This window comes from Cricetulus griseus, chromosome 4, assembly GCF_003668045.3.
Source record: "Cricetulus griseus strain 17A/GY chromosome 4, alternate assembly CriGri-PICRH-1.0, whole genome shotgun sequence".
Lineage (NCBI taxonomy): Eukaryota > Metazoa > Chordata > Mammalia > Rodentia > Cricetidae > Cricetulus > Cricetulus griseus.
The window spans coordinates 212,261,195-212,282,937 of record NC_048597.1 but is presented as its reverse complement, the minus strand read 5'-3'; the positions used below and the strand labels follow the sequence as shown (position 1 = coordinate 212,282,937).

General features: G+C 42.2%; 1 protein-coding gene across 4 annotated transcripts in view; it reads right to left on the bottom strand.

Annotated features, from left to right (window-relative positions):
* The window catches only part of Nphp3 (nephrocystin 3), a 43,169-nt gene that overhangs the window by 16,004 nt on the left and 5,422 nt on the right, over positions 1 to 21,743 (bottom strand). For all 4 annotated transcript variants that reach the window (XR_003485117.2, XM_027414345.2, XM_035443909.1 and 1 more), the window contains exons 4-15: positions 19,935 to 20,087; positions 19,087 to 19,220; positions 16,434 to 16,594; positions 11,712 to 11,868; positions 11,033 to 11,107; positions 9,624 to 9,797; positions 7,122 to 7,225; positions 6,590 to 6,704; positions 5,049 to 5,192; positions 4,547 to 4,644; positions 3,446 to 3,548; positions 2,547 to 2,629 (exon numbers count right to left, since the gene is read on the bottom strand). Coding sequence is in view for 3 of the 4 variants with exons in the window: in XM_027414345.2 (XP_027270146.1) it covers positions 2,547 to 2,629; positions 3,446 to 3,548; positions 4,547 to 4,644; positions 5,049 to 5,192; positions 6,590 to 6,704; positions 7,122 to 7,225; positions 9,624 to 9,797; positions 11,033 to 11,107; positions 11,712 to 11,868; positions 16,434 to 16,594; positions 19,087 to 19,220; positions 19,935 to 20,087 (1,501 nt within the window). In the remaining variant the exon portion in view is untranslated. The remainder of the gene's footprint in view (positions 1 to 2,546; positions 2,630 to 3,445; positions 3,549 to 4,546; positions 4,645 to 5,048; positions 5,193 to 6,589; positions 6,705 to 7,121; positions 7,226 to 9,623; positions 9,798 to 11,032; positions 11,108 to 11,711; positions 11,869 to 16,433; positions 16,595 to 19,086; positions 19,221 to 19,934; positions 20,088 to 21,743) is intronic.

Sequence of the window (21,743 nt, the reverse complement as noted above, 5' to 3'; positions counted from 1 at the left end):
CTTCCTCTCTTCCACAGGATTCCTAGTGCTGCTCAGTTCACAATAGCCAGAAATTGGAAACAACCTAGATGTCCCTCAACAGAAGAATGGTTTTTTAAAAAAGTGGTACATTTACATAATGGAGTATTATCCAGCTGTTAAAAATGATATCATAGCTGGGCGGTGGTGGCACACGCCTTTAATCCCAGCACTTGGGAGGCAGAGGCAGGCAATCTCTGAGAGTTCGAGACCAGCCTGGTCTACAAGAGCTAGTTCCGGGACAGCCTCCAAAGCCACAGAGAAACTCTGTCTCAAAAAACCAGAGGGGAAAAAAAATGATATCATGAAATTTGCTGGCAAATGGATGTAACTAGAAAAATATCATTGTGAGGCAACCTAGACACAGAAAGATAAATAAGGTATGTATTCACTTATATCTGGATACTAGCCATCGATAAATGATGACCAAGCTACAATCTGTAGACCCAGAGACACTGGGCATAGAAGAAGGGACTACCTGGGACACATGGATCTCTCTGGGAAGGGAAAATAGAATAGATCCTATGGGTACTGGAGTCAGGGGTGGGAGGAGGGGCAAGAATGGGGGGATCAGGTGGGAAGGGGGAAGGAAGATGGGATTGAGGAAGGGAATGAGGGGAGAGACGATAGAACTAAAGAACATTTGAGGGGCAGTACAGAAACCTAGTGCAGTGGGAACTTCCTTTAATATATGAAGGGAATTCCAATGGAGTCTCCAAATAATGTGGGAAACAGAATCCCTATTGGCCATATCTTGTCACCAAATGGAAATTTCCAGTGTCAGAATTCATCCAATTGAGTTGTTGGCTGAAAGGATATGGTAAAAAGCCCCCACAACCGCAGGCTGTTGCCAAGACAATAGGTTGCTCTCCACAAACTGACAGTAAGGCCCTATTACTGAAGACAACACCCACACAACTCAGTAAACTCAAGCTGGTGCCTACCAAGAACCCATGTTCTAGCATCTATGAATGGAAAGGTACTCTGAAGACTATCGAAAAAAAAAAAAAAAAAACCTAAACTAAACACCAACCCAATCACAGAGCCTTTGATCTACAATCTGTCCTGCCTGCAAAATATGCCAAGGCAATAGTGGTACAAACCTTGTGGAAGTAACCACTGATGTCTGATTTGACTTAAGACCCACTCCATAAGATGGAACCCATACCTGACACTGCTTGGGTGACCAAGAACCAGAGTCTAGATAGCCCAGAGACCTAACTTAAAGCCATATACTACTGGTCCTAAAAAATAATAGTAACAATAAAATGACTTCCAATGATATTCTGCTATTCTTATAGATCAGTGCCTTATTCAGTCATCAACAGAGAGACTTCCTCCTGCAGAGAGAGAGAGAGAGAGAGAGAGAGAGAGAGAGAGAGAGACAGAGACAGAGACACATAGGAGACAGAGAGACACACAGAGAGAGACCTTGGAAGACACAAATCTAAATGAGATGTCCCCATCAAATCCCTCCCCTCAGAGTTGAAAGAACCCTTCATAAGAGGAGAAAGAAGGGAATGGAAAAACAGAGGGGCAGAAGACACCAGGAGAACAAGACCATACACAGACCCCGCAAAGGTCACATGAACTCAGACGGAAGCATCCAGCCCAGGCCTTCACAGGTCTGCATCAGGTCCTCTGCATAGATACTGGAGCTTTCAGTTTAACACTTTCTTGCGACTCCCGAATGTGTAAACCAATGGGTCTCTGATTCTTGTACCTTCTCTTGGGGTTCTTATTTTTCTGTTGGCTTGTCCTGTCCAACTTCAATATGACGGTTTTTGTTTTATCTTACTATATTTTCTTTTGTTATCTCCTGGAAACCCTTTCTAGTGAGAGACAGAACCCTTTCTGGATGGGAGAGGAGGTAGGGAGCAACTGAGAGCAGAGGGAGGGGAACTCATATTCAGCTATATTGTATAAGAAAGAATCTATGTTTAATAAAGGGGATTCATACAATAAACACCATACATTTGTATGGCTGAGGAGCCACATTCTCGACTGGTCACACTGTATTTCCACAAGTAACAATGGAAAGGTTGGAGGGCATGCCATAGGAAACTCAATCTTGTAAAATTTTCTTTTCATTTCAGACTTGTTCAAAATGAGAAAGTGGAATTAAAAGACAAGAACGCTAGATTCCGTGTCTGTAAGGCTGTGTTAGGATGATGTCTATTATGACAAACATCAGAAAGATAGTCCTTTTTCATCTCCGGCTGAGGACTGTGTGGAGTGGGGCTGTGAGGAAGAAGAAACCAAAGCCCAGCAACCCATGGCTCATGTAAAGTGGACTAATGATGATATGGAAAATACATACTTATGGGTAGACTTGAGAACGGAGCAGTAAAAAGTTCCTGATTCCTCCACCCTCGACAGTGAGTCACATCCTCCCGAGTGAGTGTCACATAAGAATAGGGAGACATCCAAGGCCAACAAGGCTAGCCTGAAACAGCCCTTGCTTTGCAGAGAAAGCGGACTGCAGCCAGATGAACACAAGCAGAACACCAAGGGAGATGACCACTTACCACGCCATCATTTTGCTGAAAAGGGTGGTATAGAGGGCATTGCAGGTGGTGGCAGAGCGGCAGTGTTGGTCTAGCTGCTTCTCCTACACCAGTTTCCAAACAAAACAAAACGAAAGTGAGAAAAGTGGCCTGGGATCATTACTCCTGAGCCAGCCCCAGAGGTCCCAGCAGAAGGAATCTGTCTCTGTTGCTATCACTGATGTCACAGGTGCAATGGAGGGAGCCTGGCTGCAGCGAGAGGCAGAAGGGAGATGCAGCCAATATAAAAACACTTCTCACTTTTTAGAAGACCCACTTAACGCTATATACTCTTCCTAAAGGCCAACGTATTTGGATTGCTTCCTCTGTGTCGGTCATTGAAAACAGAATGGGGCTGGTTGGGGAGGTAGCTCAGTGGATAAAGAGCTTGCTGTATGAGCATGAGAACCGGAGGTCAGATCGTGAGGGGCTCACATTAAAGCTGGGTGTGGTTGCGTGTGCCCATAACCCCAGCAATGGGAGGTGGGATGGGGGTGGGGTGAAGTGGCAGAGACAGGTGGGTTCCTGGAGCTTGCTGGCCATCTGGTTTAGCCAAATGCTGAGCACTAGGTTCAGTGAGACCCTGGCTCAAAATAAACAAACAAACAAATAAATAAATAAATAAATAAATAAATAAATGTGGAGCAACAGGGGGTGACACCTGACTCCAGTCTCTGGCCTCTACATGCTCGCACATGGGTGCACACACCTGCATACACACAGGTACACACATGCACAGCACACACACTGTTTTTTAAAAGGGAAAAATTATTACCAAAATAATCGCTGAACGCCTGAGTCCCTCAGAAGAACAGAGCTCTATCTTGAATTTTAAGTCTTCTGGCAAGGAGTAGGGAAAGCATCAACGTGGGAAAGCTCACCTGCTCTCTGCTCAACGTCATGTCAACAGAGTGGCATTCTGCCATTATTATGGATTTCGCATCTTTGGGGCTTAAAGGATCAAGATGCAGTGTAGGCCACAACCTTTTAGAAAAAAGAAAAGAAATTTTTAACAATCCAACGAAGACCATAATCTACCATAACACCCCTTACAAACCATCAGATGACTTATTTTTATGCAACCTTTATAAAATAAACCTATGGAATCTGGCAGTCACATTAAATTATTATTTGATTCATTCTAAGGTTTATCATTACATTGGCCGACAAAGCAGAGTGTCATAGCTACATGTTAGCTAAGTGGAGAAACACCTGTATTTCCACACTCGGGACCTGCTCAGGGGAGCCGTTCAAGATGGTCTCTGTCCCCGGCTTCTTACAGGGCAACTGACTGGGGATAGGAAAAACCTATGCTATGTACAAAGTACAGATGTGCACACATGTCTGCTTATAGATGCACTCTGACACACAGTGTGTGCACACAGCATTAAAATTTCTTAAGGAGGCATGACGAGGGGGGTGGGTGAGGCTTTCTTGTAGGAAAGAACTTTTACAAGGTTTTTCCCTGGGTCAAAAAAATATACAGGTTTAGGAATACTGCCCTACAGAAGTCAACCCTTATGTCACTTTTCTGAGGGCTTCCAATAAAAGTGAGCCTGCATTCTAGAAAATGGGTCTCTAGCCGGTAATTCTCAGACCACCCCTCCTCTCCATTTTTCTCACCCACAAAATTCCCCTGCCTACTAGATGTCATTACTTGGCTTAGCAATTTAGGATTCAAACTAAACTCTCCCAAGAAACAAACCTACTAGCTCTCTCCCCAGACATACCCATTCTGTGTCTCCCTTTTCAGCCCAGGAAGTCATGATTGGCTTTCATTTCTTGGTTCAGACAACTTGCAGTCATTTCCATTTCCTTCTTTTCCCTTCTACGCCAGCTCTGACTCTCCCCATTCCCCGCCCCCATCCTACAGATGGTTCTTTCTCCCCAGCCTCACTGCCATTTACAGGAAAACCACAGCCGGGCATCAAGGACCTTTCCTTGTCTGCAGTCACTCTGAGGGATTGACTGGACTTCCGTACCTCCACGCTGCAGGGCAGGTCTCCACATTCACAGAGACAATGACTCGAACGTTCACCGGCAGGGGGTCTATCAGCCACTTCATGTGCTTCTCCACTTGCTTAAGAACACACAGCACAAGTCAACTTATATATAATAACAACAACACAACAACAACGGCATTTCAGAACAACCCCCATAGCTCTCCAATAGCATAAAATTCTCCATACACTTTCCTTGTTATGATTAAGGATACAAGTCTTTGGGAATGGTGGATCCTAGGTTGGCAAAACACCCTTATCACCAAATTTGAGTTCTGGACATTTAAGGAAATGTCCATGCCTTAGAAATATGTCAAAATAAATACTTTTTGCTAAGCATATAAATTAGATTTACTTGATGCGACTGCCTATGAGCATACAGTATTTTTTTTTTTTTTTTACTTCCGACGCTTTTTCCCCAGAAATGATGCCTGCTGTAGCCATTGCTGGCGTCTGCTAATAGAAGACACAGCGAGGGCAGCACCTGAACTTGGTCTATGGAATCGATGATGATGATGACGCTGCCCTGATGCCGAGCAGAGAGCTTTTCCAGCCAGTGTGGAAATTCTTCCAGAAGCTTAGCAGGATCCAGCGTCAGTGCAGAAACGGCCCAAAAATGCTGCATCAGCTGCAGAGTGACAGGGTGACACCGTGTGCAAAGTAAGTCACATTCCATGGTAGCAGGGAGACCTTTCCATCCTCACTGTGTGCATCACTGCTGACTCCCCACAGTAGTGGTACCAAGTACTAGTGTGTGTGTGTGTGTGTGTGTGTGTGTGTGTGTGTGCGCCTGCATAAGAGGGTCAGAGCGTGATGTTGGGTGTTTTCCTCAATTCCTTCTCTACCTTATCTTTTCAGACAGGGTCTCCCACTGAACTTGAAGTACACTAACTGGCTAGGCTAGTGGCCAGAAAGTCCCATGGATCCTCCTGTCTCTGTCCACCCGCTGTGGTGACGGACATGCATGCTGCCATGCCTGAATGTCTACATGGATGCTGGGCATATAAGCTCAGGTTTTTTGGTTTTTTTTCCTGGGACAGGGTTTCTCTGTGGCTTTGGAGCCTATCCTGGCACTCGTTCTGGAGACCAGGCTGGCCTCGAACTCACAGAGATCCACCTGCCTCTGTCTCCCGAGTGCTGGGATTAAAGGCGTGTGCCCGGCTAAACTCAGGTTTTATGCTTGGACAGGAATCACTTTACCAGCTGGGTCATCTTTGCAGCCTGTAAGTCATATATAGTTTTTAAAGATGTATTTCCTTTTATTTTATGTGTATATATGTGTACCCATGTACATGCAGTGCCCACAAAGGCCAGAAGAGTGTCCAATCCCCTGGAACTGGAGCTGCAGATAGTTAATGAGCTTTGAGGTGGGTGCTGGGAACCAAACCCGGGGCCTCTGCAAGAGCAACAAGTGCTCTTGACTGCTGAGCCATCTCTCCAACCTCAACTACTATTTTTTTAAACCTACACACAAAACTAAAATAACCTGTCTTAGGTTGAGTATCCCTCATGCAAAACGTTTGGTTCTAGAAACGTCTCAGGTTTCAGATTTTGGGGATCTGGGGAATATTTTTTACATATAGATATAAATAATCTTGGGAATAGGACTGGAGTCTAAATATGAAATTCAATTATGTTTCATACATGTCCTTTATAAGTAGCCTGAAGGCATTCCAAACCTTCCAAAGTGAGACGGTGTTTTAACTGTGGTGTGAGACGGTGTTTTAACTGTGGTGTGTCACGTAAGATCAGACATGGGATTTTCCACATGAGTTGTCATGTTGATACAAAGTTTCAGGTTTTAGCTGGGGCTGTAGCTCAGTGGCAGAATGCTTGCCTTGCATGTACAAGGCCCAGCGTTCAATCTTGGCAACTATCAAAAGGTTTTGGATTTTAGCAGTTAGGATTTCAAATTAGTGCTATTCTACCTACAATCCTGGAAGTCTGCTTAGTATTACTGTCTCAGTCCCAAGAGTTTCAGAATCTGCGTCATGTCCAGATGGCTGCAGAAAGGGCCCATCTTACCTTCAGGGTCAGCCGCTTGATGATCAAGGAGGGCTCTGAGCTGGTTGACATGGGCCGCCCCACAAAATGAGACAGGATCAGCGTGTTAGGGAAATGCTTCTGCTGCAGCCGGATCCTAGGAGAAAAGAAGGCACTTTTTATCAACTCTCCACAGCAACAAATACATAAAGAGCCAGACATCAAACGTTGCCCCAGTGTCCTTAATTACCTGGTTAGTCTCATTGGAACAAATAGAGAGATTATTGATTTCACCTCTTAACTAATAGCCTCATTTTATTATAAGATGGTGTCAATTAACATAAAATGTTAATAAAATAGGCATTCACTTTTAACTAAAAGTATGATGTTAGAGGAGGTGAATACAGGAAGGTCAGGAGTTCAAGGTCATCCTTAGTTCCACACAGAGGTTGAAACCAGGCCAGTTTGTGCTACAGGAGGGCCTATCTCTAAAAAAAAAAAAAAAAAAAAAAAAAAAAAAGCAAGCAAGCAAACAAGACAGTGAAAAGAATGGTTTAATTGCATTGGGTCATACCACTTTGATAAAAGAAGGGACTTTCCAGATCCTGGTCCTCCAGAAACCAGGAGGGGTGGGATCGGGGCTGGTGCCACCACCAGATCATCCAGGCGCTGGTAATACTAGAAACAAAGAAAGGATTTATTGCACACGCCTCTGAGAACACTAAGTTGAACTGACACTTAACTTCTGTACGACCTCTGAAAACACTAGAGGAAGTGTGTGAGAAAACAAACTTGCGGCTGGCCAAGTGCAAGGGTGCTGATCTGAACACTGGTGCTTGAAGCAGGAAATGGGCCCGTGGTGTTGCTGTAATGAGAGTGTGAGGGACAGCATGGATTGTGTTGGGCTTTCACGATGTTCAGAGGTTTGGTAAAATGCTGCAGAGAGGACATCACGTCACACTGGAGCCCCTCGACCACTGGAAGTGTCCCAGAAGGCTGTGCCGGCCCCGACAGCAATCCCAGATTTCCTCATCACAAGAATGAACTCGGAGTTCCGGAGCCTGCTTCAGTTTCTAGGGTTTACTAAGAATGGGTCCAAACAAAAGCAGGCTTTGGGCTTCTTCTGACTCCCCTTCCCCAAGTCTCTCAGGCTGCCCAGAGAGCCAGGCTCAGATAGACTGCCTGAGATCTTTATGAAGCTGAGTTCTGTGGAAAGTCCAAGAACCCATCCTTTCTGAGCTTTCCCCAGCCACGCAAAACCAGCTCAGACCCGCAAGGCCATGCTCAGAAAAGCAAAATGCCACCGTACTTCTTGGGAGTGAGTGTCCAGAGCCAGCTTAGTGTTGCTGTGTCCATCACTATCTAACTGATTGCTGATGACGTTTTACATTCATAATAGTATGTGGTGGGCTTTGGGCTGGCTTTACGACAGTAAAATTTCCAACGTCGAGAAACTGCTGTTGGTGTGGGCATTCAGTTTGTTCTGCTTGTATCTACACATGAACCAACTGCCAAGGAACCACAGTGTCTCAGAGCAATGCTGCCTCTGAAGGAACAGAGGGAGGCCTTGTTGATTTACCACCCTCTTTATCCCAATAACTCGGTCCATGGTTCTACAGAAAACCCACTTAAACATCTAAAGTCCCCGTGTTGGAACTTCTCACTGCAAAGGAAAATGTCTCAGATGTAGACCACGGTTCAAATTTATTCCGAGTGTGCTCATAGGAAAACGGTGTCAGTCTTCAGTGTCTTGTTCTATACAGTAGCATCAGTACCTCTCTAAAAGCACCTGCTAATTAATATTAACCTCATGCCAGATACAGTTCTTAACGTCAGACTTAACATGTGCAACATTGCCCTATGAGAGAAGGGGCACTAGCTAGGCTCCTTTTGTGGTTCAGTTTAGAGTGATCAGAAATTTGATAGAACCAAGCAATATGCACAGTCTAAATTCTAAGAGTTTTATAAAAATGCATCTGCTCATGTTAACTTCTGGGACAGTCTTTAGAAATTAATTGGTAGACTCAAATTGAGATGGCTCAGTCCATTAAAGGTGCTTGCCACAAAGCCTGATGACTTGAGTTCATTCCCAGGACACACATGGTGGAAGCAGAGCAATTTATTTCAAATTGTTCTCCGACAGCCACATATGTTCCATGGCATGTGCGTCCCTGTCCCCCACAACACACACACACACACACACACACACACACACACACACACACACACACACACACACTACATAATGTCATACAAAAAATTGATTTGTTTATTAGTTTGTAATATTATTAAGTGTTTTTTAACTTGGACATGTTTCTTAGTAGATGTCAGGTTGCTAATCTGTTTAGATATTAATAATTGCTGCTTAGACCAAAAGTGAATGGCTGATCTGCCCATTGAATGAATAACCATAGTTTGTTTTCTGAACATGGGGCACTTTAATTCTTGTAACTGACAGCCTGGCCTTGCTATCATCACATTTCTTAGCCTGAGTTGTTGATGGTAGCATAATGGGTGCATGGCTGATCAATCTGTCATTTATAAAAAAAAATGGTGTTCATAGTATATGCCAATGTCACATAGCATTTCTATGATAAAAGTCTAAGCACATCTCAACATGGGTCATCCGGCCTTGAAAGCAGGTAACACGGCCACAAAACCGAATATACTCAGGTGAAAAAACTATTATATGACAACCTTTAACTTATATTTATTATTATTTCTAATTGTGTGTGTGTGTGTGTGTGCCCGTACGTGCATGTGTTCGTGAATCTGCCATCTGCTGTCTTTTGCTGTCACACTCCACCTTATTTTTTGAGACAGGGTCTCTCCTGGAGCCCAGGGTCACTGATTGGTTAGCTGACTGTCTAATGAGCTCCGTAGATCTGCTTGTGCCTCTGCCCTCCCAACACACTGAGGTTACAGAAGTGAGCCACCACTCTGGACATTTGACATGGGTGCTCGGGATCTGAGCTTGGGTCATCAGGCTTATGTGAGAAGAACTTTTTCAGCTGTGACCCCCCCACCCCCCACTCCCCAAGAAACTGATCTTTATTGGACCCAGCTCTCATCTCACCTTCTCAACTCCCAGTTCATGGGCTGAGTTAGAAGCCTGCTGAAGGGCTTCCATCTGCTCTTGCTCGTCGTGTATGTCCCACAGAACATCCCCAAAATCATCTTCTTCTGGAGTGGAGTCCTCATTGCCTACATCCGTCACCTCCACATCTGTGTCCTCAAGGCCAAGGATGTCCTGAGTAGCAAGAACAAGTACAGGAAAGCAAACGAAATTCAGAGACCTCAAGCTGGGGTCAGCATGCCCAGCCTTACCTACCAAGGTGGGCAAGCCCAGACTTAGGCTTATAAGAATAACAGTTATTGCTGGGTGGTGGTGGTGCATGCCTTTAATCCCAGCACTGGGGAGGCAGAGAGAGGTGGATCTAAGAGAGTTCAAGGCCAGCCTGGTCTACAAAGTGAGTTCTAGGACAGCCAGGACTGTTATAGAGAAACTCTGTCTCAAAACAAGCAAACAAACAAAAGAATAAGAGTTATTATAAGTACCTCCAAGAGTAAATTTGTAACCATAAGAATCCTAGTTTAAAACAAAAACACTAAAACATAAAGAGTTCTCAATAAAAAATAAAATCAGAGTGCTCTTTGTTTGGTGGGATTTGTTTTCTGAAAAATATCATGTAATAGTTGTAATTATATCTGGTTAGTGAATTACTTAAAAAAAAAGTGTGTGTTTGCATGTGTGCATGTGCCTTCGCACTCACATAAGTGTGGAGTCAAGAGATAAAGACAGCTTTGGGTATCATCCTCAGGAACATTTACCTCCTTTGCGACTGGGTCTCTCACTGACAAGAACTCACCCATTGATTGCTTTGGCCTGGTTATCTAGTGAGCCTAAGGAAATCCTTCTGTCTCCACTTCCCCAGTGTTGGGATTGCAAGCACATACCATCATGCCTGGTATTTTTAAGTGTGTGCTAAGACTCCAATTCAGGTCCTCATGCTTATGAGGCAAGCGATCTGTAGACTGAGCCCTACTTCAGCCCTACTGCTGAATAATTTCAAAGGTTCATTAATGTCTAAGAAACTGAATTGCTGAGATGGAGTTCCTTCCTTCCTTCCTTCCTTCCTTCCTTCCTTCCTTCCTTCCTTCCTTCCTTTCTTTCTTTTTCTTTCTTGTTTTCTTCAAGACAGGGTTTCTGTGTAGCCCCAGCTGTCCTGACTGTCCTGGAACTCACTATGTAGACCAGGAACTCAGAGATCTGCCTGCCTTAGCCTCTGCCCCCCAAGCACTGGGATCAAAGGTGTGCACCACCGCTACCTGGCATGAGATGGAGTTCCTTGACATCAATCCCAAGAGAACAATGGCACTCTCTTGACTTCAAAACCACACATAAGTAGTTCTGTCTGGAAAACTCTTTTTAAAAATGCTTCTAGGCTATTGTAGATGAAAGTTTACAGAGAAAAGCACATTTACCTGCTTAATAATCTTTTCCACACTGATGTATGTTCTGTACACTCCCTCCGCAGGATCCCCTGAGTGATGGATGATCTAGGGAGAGAGGGCCAATAGTGACAGGGGCGTGCAGTGACAGCAGCACCGGGAGGTGGAGGGGGAGGAAGAGGAGCAGGAGGCACAGCAGCAGCAAGCTTTTAACTCTTTTATCCCAGCCAGCTCCTTACAAGAAAGATACTATAATGTAACCTTGCTGTTCGGAAGAGGAAACCCAGGCAAGTTAAAAGGTTTGTCTGAAGTCACACAGGGATTCGTGTGAACAATGTATACTTTTGGGTGCCTGTCTCATCTCAACCCTATCCCTAGGGTTAGGAGCCCAGCGTGTCTCATCCTGGCGGCTGCACCAGATCTCAGACTGGCGGCTACCCTCCAGACTGCTCTATTCTTCTAACAAAACCAAGGAAGTCGTAGACAGGGGTCCACACCAGGCCCTGACATTCTTCTCAGAGCCAACCAATACTCCCCAGCCCCACTCCAAGGGAAAAGGACAGTTTCTGAGGTTTCTGGACTGATCTAATTGGGTCACCCTCCTATATGTCCCCTCTCTGGACACCCTGGCTTGCTTTCCTACGCTTTCCACCTCCTGGCTCTGGCTTTATTTCTGCCACACATGCCCTGTGACATATGTTTCGTGTTTTACCTTGGCTTTGTTGGTCTTGCTTAGGTTAGAGACTTGATCCAGAAACTGCTGGACGGAGTCAGAAGTGACATTCTCATCCTCCAAATGATGGTAGATTAATCGTGGTTTTCCTTCTGGGTTTTGCAGAAAGGCTTCTTCACAGTCTTCCAGTAGAAAACTAGATTGGAAATTGTCAATTCTCGGGTCATACTGCACTGTGGCAGAAGATACTTAGAAGTGACCAGTCTAAGTGCCCAAATGGCTTTTACTACAGTGACAAGGATCCAGCTACCGAGGCAGAAAAGCTTTCAAAGTGTGTGTGTGTGTGTGCGTGTGTGTGTGTGTGTGTGTGTGTGTGTGTGTGTGTGTGTGTGTGTGTGTGTATGCCTACATGCCCAGAGGTCAGTGACAAATGTCCTCCCAAGTCATTCTCCACTGAACCTGGAGCTGAGTCAGCTAGCCTGGTTGGCCACAAGCCCCAGGGATCTATGTACCTGTCTCTCCCTCCCCTGTGCTGAAATTACAGACCTTCATAGCATCCAGTTTCTGTGTAGGTTCAGGGATTCAAACTCTGGTCCTCATGTGTCTACAGCAAACACTTCATCTACTGAGCTATCTTTCCAATTCTCAGACTGAGTCATTTTACAGTACTATTCTGCCATGGTCTTAGAAATACAGTGTGTTCATTAGCCAGAGAGAATAAGCCCTGTAAATTATGCCTTAAGCTGTAAAGCTTTCATAATTGATTTATCCGAAACACACAAAGTCTCAAAAGTACTGTTTGTGCATTGCTCAAAATAATGAATCAGACTCATGGAACTTTGCAAATAAATGGGAAACAGGTTCCATTCAAAAATGTATTTTCTAAATTAAAATACAAATATGATTAGCTCTAAAACTTCAGGCATTTCTTTTCTCTAGCCCTCTCTTATCTCATGTTCTGAATCCATATCCAGAGTCTACTATAGGAAACAAGGGGACAAATGGGGACTACCAAATGCCTAGCAAAAACCTTGAATGGGGTAAAGGTTTTTAAAAAAAGAAACTCTGTTACAAGGAACCACAGTTACAATTTTTAGAAGGTTTTGGAAAAAATATAACCTATTGGGGTTTTCTATACCACAGGAACATTGCAAGCAATTTCCCTTTTCAAGAAAACATTATGTAAAAAAATAAATAAATAAAATAAAAAAGAAAACATTACATGAAAGATCTCATGAGAGGCAAACCGATGTGTGGGTTTATATAATTAGAACTTCAAAATTAAATTAAAATAATAATTCTAAATATACAAAAGAGAAAAAATGTCTTATTAAATTTTTTGTACCAATCATCTGTATTGACTCATACATGTTTTTCACGTTAGTGTGTTGACTGAGTCCCACGAAAGTTCAGAATTTTAATTGTCCTTTTGTTACTGTTTTGGGAGAAAAGTCTGAAGTCTGCCCGAATACTAGTGTGAGGCTTCTATTTCAGAGCCACACACTGCAAAATTGACACACGGGAAAGCTGGAATGCGGGCTGTGGCATCTGGCTCAAATACTCTGGTGGAAGGAAAGTAGACGTGAAACAGATAGGTCACTAGTAGATAATTGCTAAAGTCAGAGCGGAAGGAGGCCAGCTGGTGTGGTGATCTGCTCCGTAGGGTGCAGCTAGTGGGGTGGGCCACGAAGTAAACGTGAAGGTTTTGATAGAGGAGAAATGACTTTTGTGAGGTGGAAAGGACGGAAACAGAGAAGCCAAGGAACAACGGAAGCAGCTCAATCCTGGTCTTCGAGCTCCCACATAACTACGTTCTGTGAGGTGAGCTATAGCTGGTCTAGCTAAAAAAAAAAAAGAACCGAACAAATTCAAGAACAGGACTCAAGAAGTACTGGAAGGTGACACAATTACTCTGTGGCACTGGAGGCTTCCACAGGGGAGTTGTTGTTTCTTGAGAAGGCTGGACGGAGTACTGAAGCAAACATGACAGCTGCCTCTCTGTGCTGTCAGCAGGACGTCATCCATCTAAGGGACAGCCAGCCTTCTTCTCTGCTCAGGACCAAGCATTTTTGGTGGCTCCTGCTGTATAAGCATTGTCTCTGGCATGATGGAGGCCAGCCACACCTGTTATCTGGGGAATTCCTAGTCAGCCATGAGTATTCCCATTGCTAGCCTTCAGTGTAAAAGGTGTCTGCCATAAAGGAGTGGGTCACATCTGTACATTACAGAACACCTATGCAGGTGGTGTCAGATGTCAGCTGCCCTTCTGTGCCTGCTCTGGGGAGTGACAGTGGGGAGGCACAGCACTTGTGCTCCCCATGAAGCATGAGTCCTCCCCTCTCTTTCCTCACCTACTGCTAAATGTGTTAGCATAGCTTGCTCTGCATCCATTCATCTCATACCTAAAGACTGGGTTGTAATGTTTCTTATGTGAGTACAGAATGATGCGAAGGACCAACCAGCAGCATCTCTGAGTAACTCTGTGGGTCCCCTATGCACATAAGGAGTAATTATTGATCAGGAACCTACTCTCCCATGAAGCTCCCAAGCTGTTCAGGGATGCTTCTCCTAGACTCATCTTTTGGGAAGTTGAGAGAGCCAACCAATCAGAAGCGGAGTAACCTTAGCAGCAGCTATATCTGTGGGCCATGCTCAGTGCTCCTGTCACAATTCTGTACTTTTGTTCATAGAGAGGGATGCTCCTTGCAGATGGAACCCAGGCCTCGAGCAGGTAAGTGCTGTACCACTGAGCTACACTCCCAGCCCCAACTACCACAGTAGCCTTAAGAGAAACAAATGGTGAAAAGAGTATAATGAAATGAGGGAGATTCAAGCAAAATAAAAACAAAGCAGGAATGCAAGGAATTAAAATTCTGATTCTTTAAAAAGAATAATTTTGTTTTTTTGTTTTTTTGGGACAGAGTTTCTCTGTAGCTTTGGAGCCTGTCCTGGAATTCACTTTGTAGACCAGGCTGGGTTCTACTCACAGACATCTGTCTGACTCTGCCTCCTGAGTGTTGGGATTAAAGGCATGTGCCACCACTGTCCAGCTAAAAGAATAATTTTTTAAGAAAACCAACATTTTGGTTAAAGGAGATAAAGGAAATAATAGAAAATAAATGGAAGAGGGAACTCTAGTTTAAAATTAGGAAGACGGAAACAAACGTTAAAAGCATAAAGATAATGAGTAGTACGTTATTAACAAACAAATGTCTTGAAGATAAAGAAAAAAGCAAGATGACTTCAAAGACTAAATATAAGAACTAAAGAAGAATATTTAGCAATGAAGGGCACGTATCTTTGAAGGGCTGTATTACCAAGTAACATAAGATGCAACCCAAGCACTAGGCATTAAAAATGATACATCCTTAATGAATACGGAAGCAAGGAGAGAAAAGTTGGGAAAGGAGACTCAGCTGAAGGCAACCAGCTGAAGGGCTTTGTAGACAGGATGGCTCTGCTGGTTCTGTCCACCTAGCCACTAGGCAGTCTGTAGGCCCATTCTGGTTTTTTTTTTCTCCTTTGTATGTGTATGTGTGAGTGTGGTATGTGTCTGTGTGAATAAGTGTGTGTTGTGTGTGTGTTCTGGTGTAATTATGTGTGTGTGTGTGTGTGTGTGTGTGTGTTGTGCATGTATGAGTAAGTGTGTGTTGTGTATGTGTGAGTTGTGTGTGTATAACTGGGTATTGAATGTAAGGTTTCATGCACACTAAGCAATTACTCTACCATTGAGTTTTATCCTCTCCTTTATTTCCACCCTTCACTTCCTGAGTGACGGGACTACAGGCGTGCATCACTATGCCTGATTTTGTGTGGTGTTGGGAACTGATCCCAGAATCTTGTGCATGCTAGGAAAGTCCTCTTCCAATTGAGCTACATACTCAGCCCTTGATTTGTTTTTGTTTTAAAACAGGATCTTGCTAAGTTGCCTGGGCTGGTCTGCAACTTGCAATTCTTCTGCCTCAGCTTGCTGAGTTGTGAGGCCCAGCTACAAGACAGAGAGTCTTAAGGACAATGACAGGGTTTACTTCCGAGAAAGTGATAGAACTGGAGACCTCACACAGCTAAAGTCAAAGACAACTAATGCCCTGCAAGGCTTAAATCCAGTCAGACAACAAGCTAGATAGAACAGCTATCCTTCCAAGAAGGCCATTTTGTCTTTTATCTATATCTATATCATCTATATATGATTAAAAAAACCCAACAGGTAAGATTCATTAACATTTTTTAACAATTATATAACAATTTTATAATAATTATAGTCACACTGAAACTTCGACTCTCAAATTGTATCCAAAGAAAGAAAACAATGAGGTTTACTGTGGACTGATATGAAATGCCACCAGCTTTGTTTTGTAAAGTTAGATCGTAAACATTTTAGGCTATGTAGGACAGAGGGTTTCTTATGTAAATACTCCATTTTTCTTTTATAGTATGGAAGTGGCTACTAAAAATATTTACACAAATCAGAGAATGTGACTGTGTTCCAATAAAACTTTATTTACAAAAGCTGATACCTGGCAGTGTTTAGCCCTAGGCCACTGTTTGGCCCAATTCAATTCTTATATTAATGATGCTGATAGGTCTAATGTTATAAAGCTTGACATTTTTTATATGAGTGTGAGGGAGTTATAAAATTTGTTAGATTTCACACACTGTTTTTGACAATGAGAATGGAATTAGGACATCTTCAAAATTCATTTGGCAGTGATGTCTTTATAGCTAATGTGAAAGGTAAATTAGAGATCTTTTTCAGCTTACCTCGGTAACGTTGAGTGAAGGAATAAAATAACTAAAGAACTTTTCTCAAGTTCCCATTTTCTTACAGTGAGGTACTGATTTTCAACATCTATTGGAAAATAAACAGCAAGGAAAAAATATCCCATTGTCTCGCACATTCTTTTAAGTTTAGGTGAATGGTCCTAAAAATGAATTAGTATATATTAAAGCATGATATATCTAACTAAGAAGTATAGAGAGGATCTTATTACTTAAAAGATTTGTTTTAGAACAGTCTATATAAACAGTATTCTAATACAAAAAAAATCGCATTTTAAAGAAAATCTTATAGAGTAAAAGTAAATTTTTCTCTAGAACAAAAAATAATAGCTTAACAGCATGGCTATTTTCTAGCTCAGAAAATGATTTATTTTATAATCAAACAACAGAAGACAGTATTAGGTTAGTTTGATTTGATATGTCTCATTATTAATTTTACCATGAATAATTTGTTCTCTTGTTTTTAAGGATTCAAATGTGTATCTGTGTGTGTGAGTGTGCATTTACAATATGGTGCTTTGAACTAGAAGTTGTAGTTTCAAGATTTTTGAACTAGAAGTTGTAGTTTCAATGATAGTGGGCTTACCTAGCATAAAAAGCCTGAGATTTTATTTCCAGAAACATAAAAAATTTAAAAATCTTAATGAAAAAATATTGGTTTACAATAAAGTATATTACTAAATAATGATGGGTTTTATGCAAGCAATTAGTTAGAAGCCTCCAATTGTCTTTGGGAACAACTTATATCCAACTACGAGGCAGAAGCTATGAGCTTTAAAATATTCTACAATTTTACCAAGACTGAATAATATCACAAAGGAATGCTAAGTAAATCTATTAACAATACGTAGACCATGAATTTATCAGGTTTATCCTAGGGCATGCAGATGCATTTAAAATTCACTTGAGACAATGGAGATAGATTATTTCTCCTACAAAAAGTCAGGTGGCAAATATTACTAATAATGTTATATAATTCATCTGTTTTAGCAGGGAACCTTTTAAATTTATTTAGTTTCTGTCCCAATTAACTGCTTGGGTAGTGCAGCCATAGATCTCTCTCTCTCTCTCTCTCTCTCTCTCACACACACACACACACACACACACACACACACACACACACACCTGGGGATGTTCCAATAACACTTTTTTATAGATACTGAAGTGTGGATTTCATATAATTTTCACATGATGAAATAGTATTCTTCATTTTTCCAATAATTTAATACAGTGGTTCTTAACCTGTATTATTGTCAAGACCCCTTTGGCAAACCTTTAGCTCCAAAAATATTTACATTATGATTCATAAAAGTAGCAAAATTATAGTTATAAATAGCAACAAAAATAATTTTATGGATGGGAGTCATCACAACATGAGGAACTGTATTAAATGGTTGTGGCATTACATAGGATGGTTGAGAACCACTGATTTAAAATGTAAAAACAAATCTTAGCTCTGGGTCATATGACACCAGCTAGCAAGCCAGAAGTGGCCACAGGCTGTAGTTTATAGAGCCCCACTTTTGCTTTAGAATAAGTCCACAGGATGCCTTGAGAAGTTCAAATTGGTGGTCAGATTTAAACTTCAGTATTATCTGAAACATCTTTAAGGACAGCAACTACATCAAACAAGGCCAATGGAGGGCTCAAACACACAAGAGCACAGATAATGAAATATGAAAAAGTCACTTTAATACATCATAAATTCTTAACTATATTTTTTACTTTTATATTAAGACATTGGCATCATTTCTTTTTTTGTTATATGCTTTTGTTTTTCAAGTCAGGGTTTCTCTGTGTAGCCCTGGCTGTCCTGAAACTCACTCTGTAGACCAGGCTGGTCTCGAACTCACAGAGCTCTGCCTGCATCTGCTTCCTGAGTGCTGGGATTAAAAGAGTGTTCTACTCACTAAGACATTGGAATCTTATTGGTATATTTTAGGTATAAAATTAAATGTAAATGGGAAAAAGAAAGCCAGAAAGTTCCAACATCTTAATTTCATCTTCATGCCTTTGCTCCTGTCCTTGTGTTACTAGTAAAGTTGAATAAAAACTAGGAGCCTTAACACAATGTCTACCTTTACACATGTGAATCCTGAACCAGGGCACTTCACAAGCAAAGCCCATTGTTTTCTGGATAATCTCATAAGTAGCAAGCTACTTGGTTTAAATGCAACTATAATCTGAATATAGTATCAATTTGCATTGTGTTTTGAGGTAGGATCTCACTATGTAGTACAGGCTAGCCCCCAACTCACCACAGTCATCTTGCCTCTGTCCCCTGAGTGCTGAGGTTACAGATATATGCCACTACCTCAGCTATTAACTTGTATTTTCTTTTACTTCTTCTTTTTTTTAAGATTTAAGATTTATTTATTTTTATTTTATATATATGGGTGATTGCCTGCATGTGTGCATGCACGCTATGCTCATGCCTGGTGTCCACAGAGGCCTGAAGAGGGCATCCAATGCTCTGCAACTGGAATTATAGACAGATGTGACCTGCTGTGTGGGTGCTGGACACAAACCCAGGTCCTTTGCAAGAGCAGCCAGATCTCTCACCTCCTGAGCCATCTCTCCAGCCCTAGACTTTGTATTCTCAATGAGTGAATACACAACATAGGAAAATTTTCACCTTAAGGAAAAGTTCCATTTCGGGCCGGGTTTCATCTGTATACATGAGGTAACATCTGACAGAGTGACTCCAAAGAGAGTGTGAGAACAAGGGAGTGACCTGCAATAAGCCAGCCACAGCAGTGTCCCAGTCATCTGGAAGAAAAATTCCCATAGAGTGATGAAAATTTACCATAATACAACTGACAAAATAATTCCAAGTTAAGCCTGAAAAAATAACAGACATAGACTAGGATTTGCTGCTGTGTTAATACTAAGAAAGCTAGAATAATGTATTAGAAAGTAATTCATTTCTAGCCTCAATTTCTCCTCTGGGATTTGAGGTAATGAATGCCAGTGGTCTCCCCTGGAGAACAATGGATCCCCAGGGTAGTGGCTCCAACTCTATTTTACACAAGCCACTCGGTTGCTCTGTTACTGGAAGGAAGCCTGCATTCCCAAGCCGGTGTGCCATTTTGCTGTCTCATTCTTGAACTCCAGTGAGGCTAAAAGAGAGTTTAAGAATGCTGTAAAATGAAAAACAGTTTCATGCTATCTAGTGGGAAGGAAAAATTATGAAATATTTTACAAGAACACAATGTAAAACTATTGCTTCTCAGCTAAGCTACATCAGATCCCTGTGGCTCAACGAAAGCACCTCCGAAGTCAGAAAATAGCACAGCTACTAGAACCTGGGTAGCCAAGATGGCAGGAGGACCGGGTTGTCCTGATGAAAAGTATGTAACCTCGGCTTGGTCAGTCACAGCCTCTGTGCCTGCTGGCCTGCCGATGGGGGGTGCCAGAACACTAGTGCCATGTATACAAGACTTGTAGAATACCAACAGTCACAACAGGTATGGGAATGGTTACCTCGGTTGATGTTTGCAAAGGGTCCTTCTACATCTATAGAACTGTGAGCAAACTCAGGGCCTCTGAAGGATTGCTGAAGCTGGATCATGCTGCCTATGGAAGGCTCGCTTCCCAAGGCTCTGCTGGCCCAGTATTCACATTGGGTTCCCGTAGCTGTTGCAACAAGAAATTGGAATTTCATAAAAACCAAGTCACCGAATATTTAAAAACTTATCACATATGTCAAACAGGGTTTCTCATGTCAAGATAATTCTATTTATAAATAAAACAAGCATTCAAATACTGGTTTTCAAAATATTTTGGCACTGACTTTTGGCAAAGCACTGAAGTTCTGGTTAACACAATTCTGGCTATCATCTCAAATTCAAAGAAAGGATTAAAATAGAGAAAAAGGAAAAGAAAAAGAAATAAAGGAATTTTTGTAAGAGGCAGTTTAGGGCCAGTGAAATGGCTTGGCATCAAAGGCACTTACCACCAAACCTGAGGACTTGAATGCAATACCTGGAGTGCAGCTGGCTGAAGGACAGAACTGATTCTCACAGACTGTCCTCTGACCTTCACACAATGCACTCCCACCCACATGTACACACATCCATAACCACATATATATACACAAAATAAATCAATTAATGTAATAAAGAATTTAGAAGAGGCAGTTAAAAAAACCCACAAACAATTCTAAAAATCTACTTGCAACTGGACATTTTCACATCAGTTAAAATGTAAAGGAACTTGTTTTTCTTTTTCCTGAGATGTAGCCCTAGTTGTACTGGAACTCACTATATAGACCAGGCTAACTTCAAACACCCATAGATCTACCTGCCTCTGCCTCCTGAGTGCTAAGATTAATGGTGTGTGCCACCATGCAGAGCTTCTGAAGGGACTTTGAAGGTAGACTGTCAACAGGGCACTGATAACTTGTTTCCTTTGGGTTTAAATTGATGTACTAATGAGAAAGACCAAGAAGGCAGCATTGACTTGTTTCTGTAAACTTGCCAAGACAATTACAGTAGCTTTGATACACTGTAGATTTGAACAAGCCACTATGGAAGCAATCAGGAAGACTAATGTGACAGAAGGAGGCACTTTCTCAGCTGTTCTTAGCCAATTGGGATCATTGCATCTTTTTCTCAAAAGTTAGTAGTAAGAATTCCACAATGCTGGTCATAATCAGTGGGAATAAAATGAGAACCGAACAGGAACAGCCAGTTGCTGGATGTTACTCTCCAATACATCCCTTATAAACAGGATGGCCACCCTTATAAACAGGATGGCCACAACAATTTCTCCTTATGCCTACAAGAAGCTTTTCCTTTAGCTCATACTAATCACAGCTGATCAATATTTTCTTGAAACATGGAAAATGCCTTCAATTCTGTGATTTCAGGCTAGAAAAATATTTTATATCCTTATTATAAAACTGAAGCTTTTTGAGTGACTCCCAAAACTACTTTGGAACTAGTGACTCCCAGAACTAGTGAGACACAGGTTGTGCAAAGTTGCAAAGAATCCATGCCTGTATGGAAATTAATCTGCAGAGAACATAATTCCAGTATGATATCCCCTGCTTCATACTTAAGTTGGACACACATCTGCTCGACTATTAATTATACTTTCCAATCTTCCTAGGACTAGCTTCGGCCAGGGGCATTTGAGCAGAGGTGACTCCACCCCAGGCTGTCCCTTCAGAAAAAGCAAAGTGCCTACCAGTGATGCTATTTATTAAAAATAGTTTTTCAAATTTATTTGTGTGTGGGTGCACGTGTGTGTGCGTATGCGCGTATGCGCCTGCCTGCAGGGATGCACATA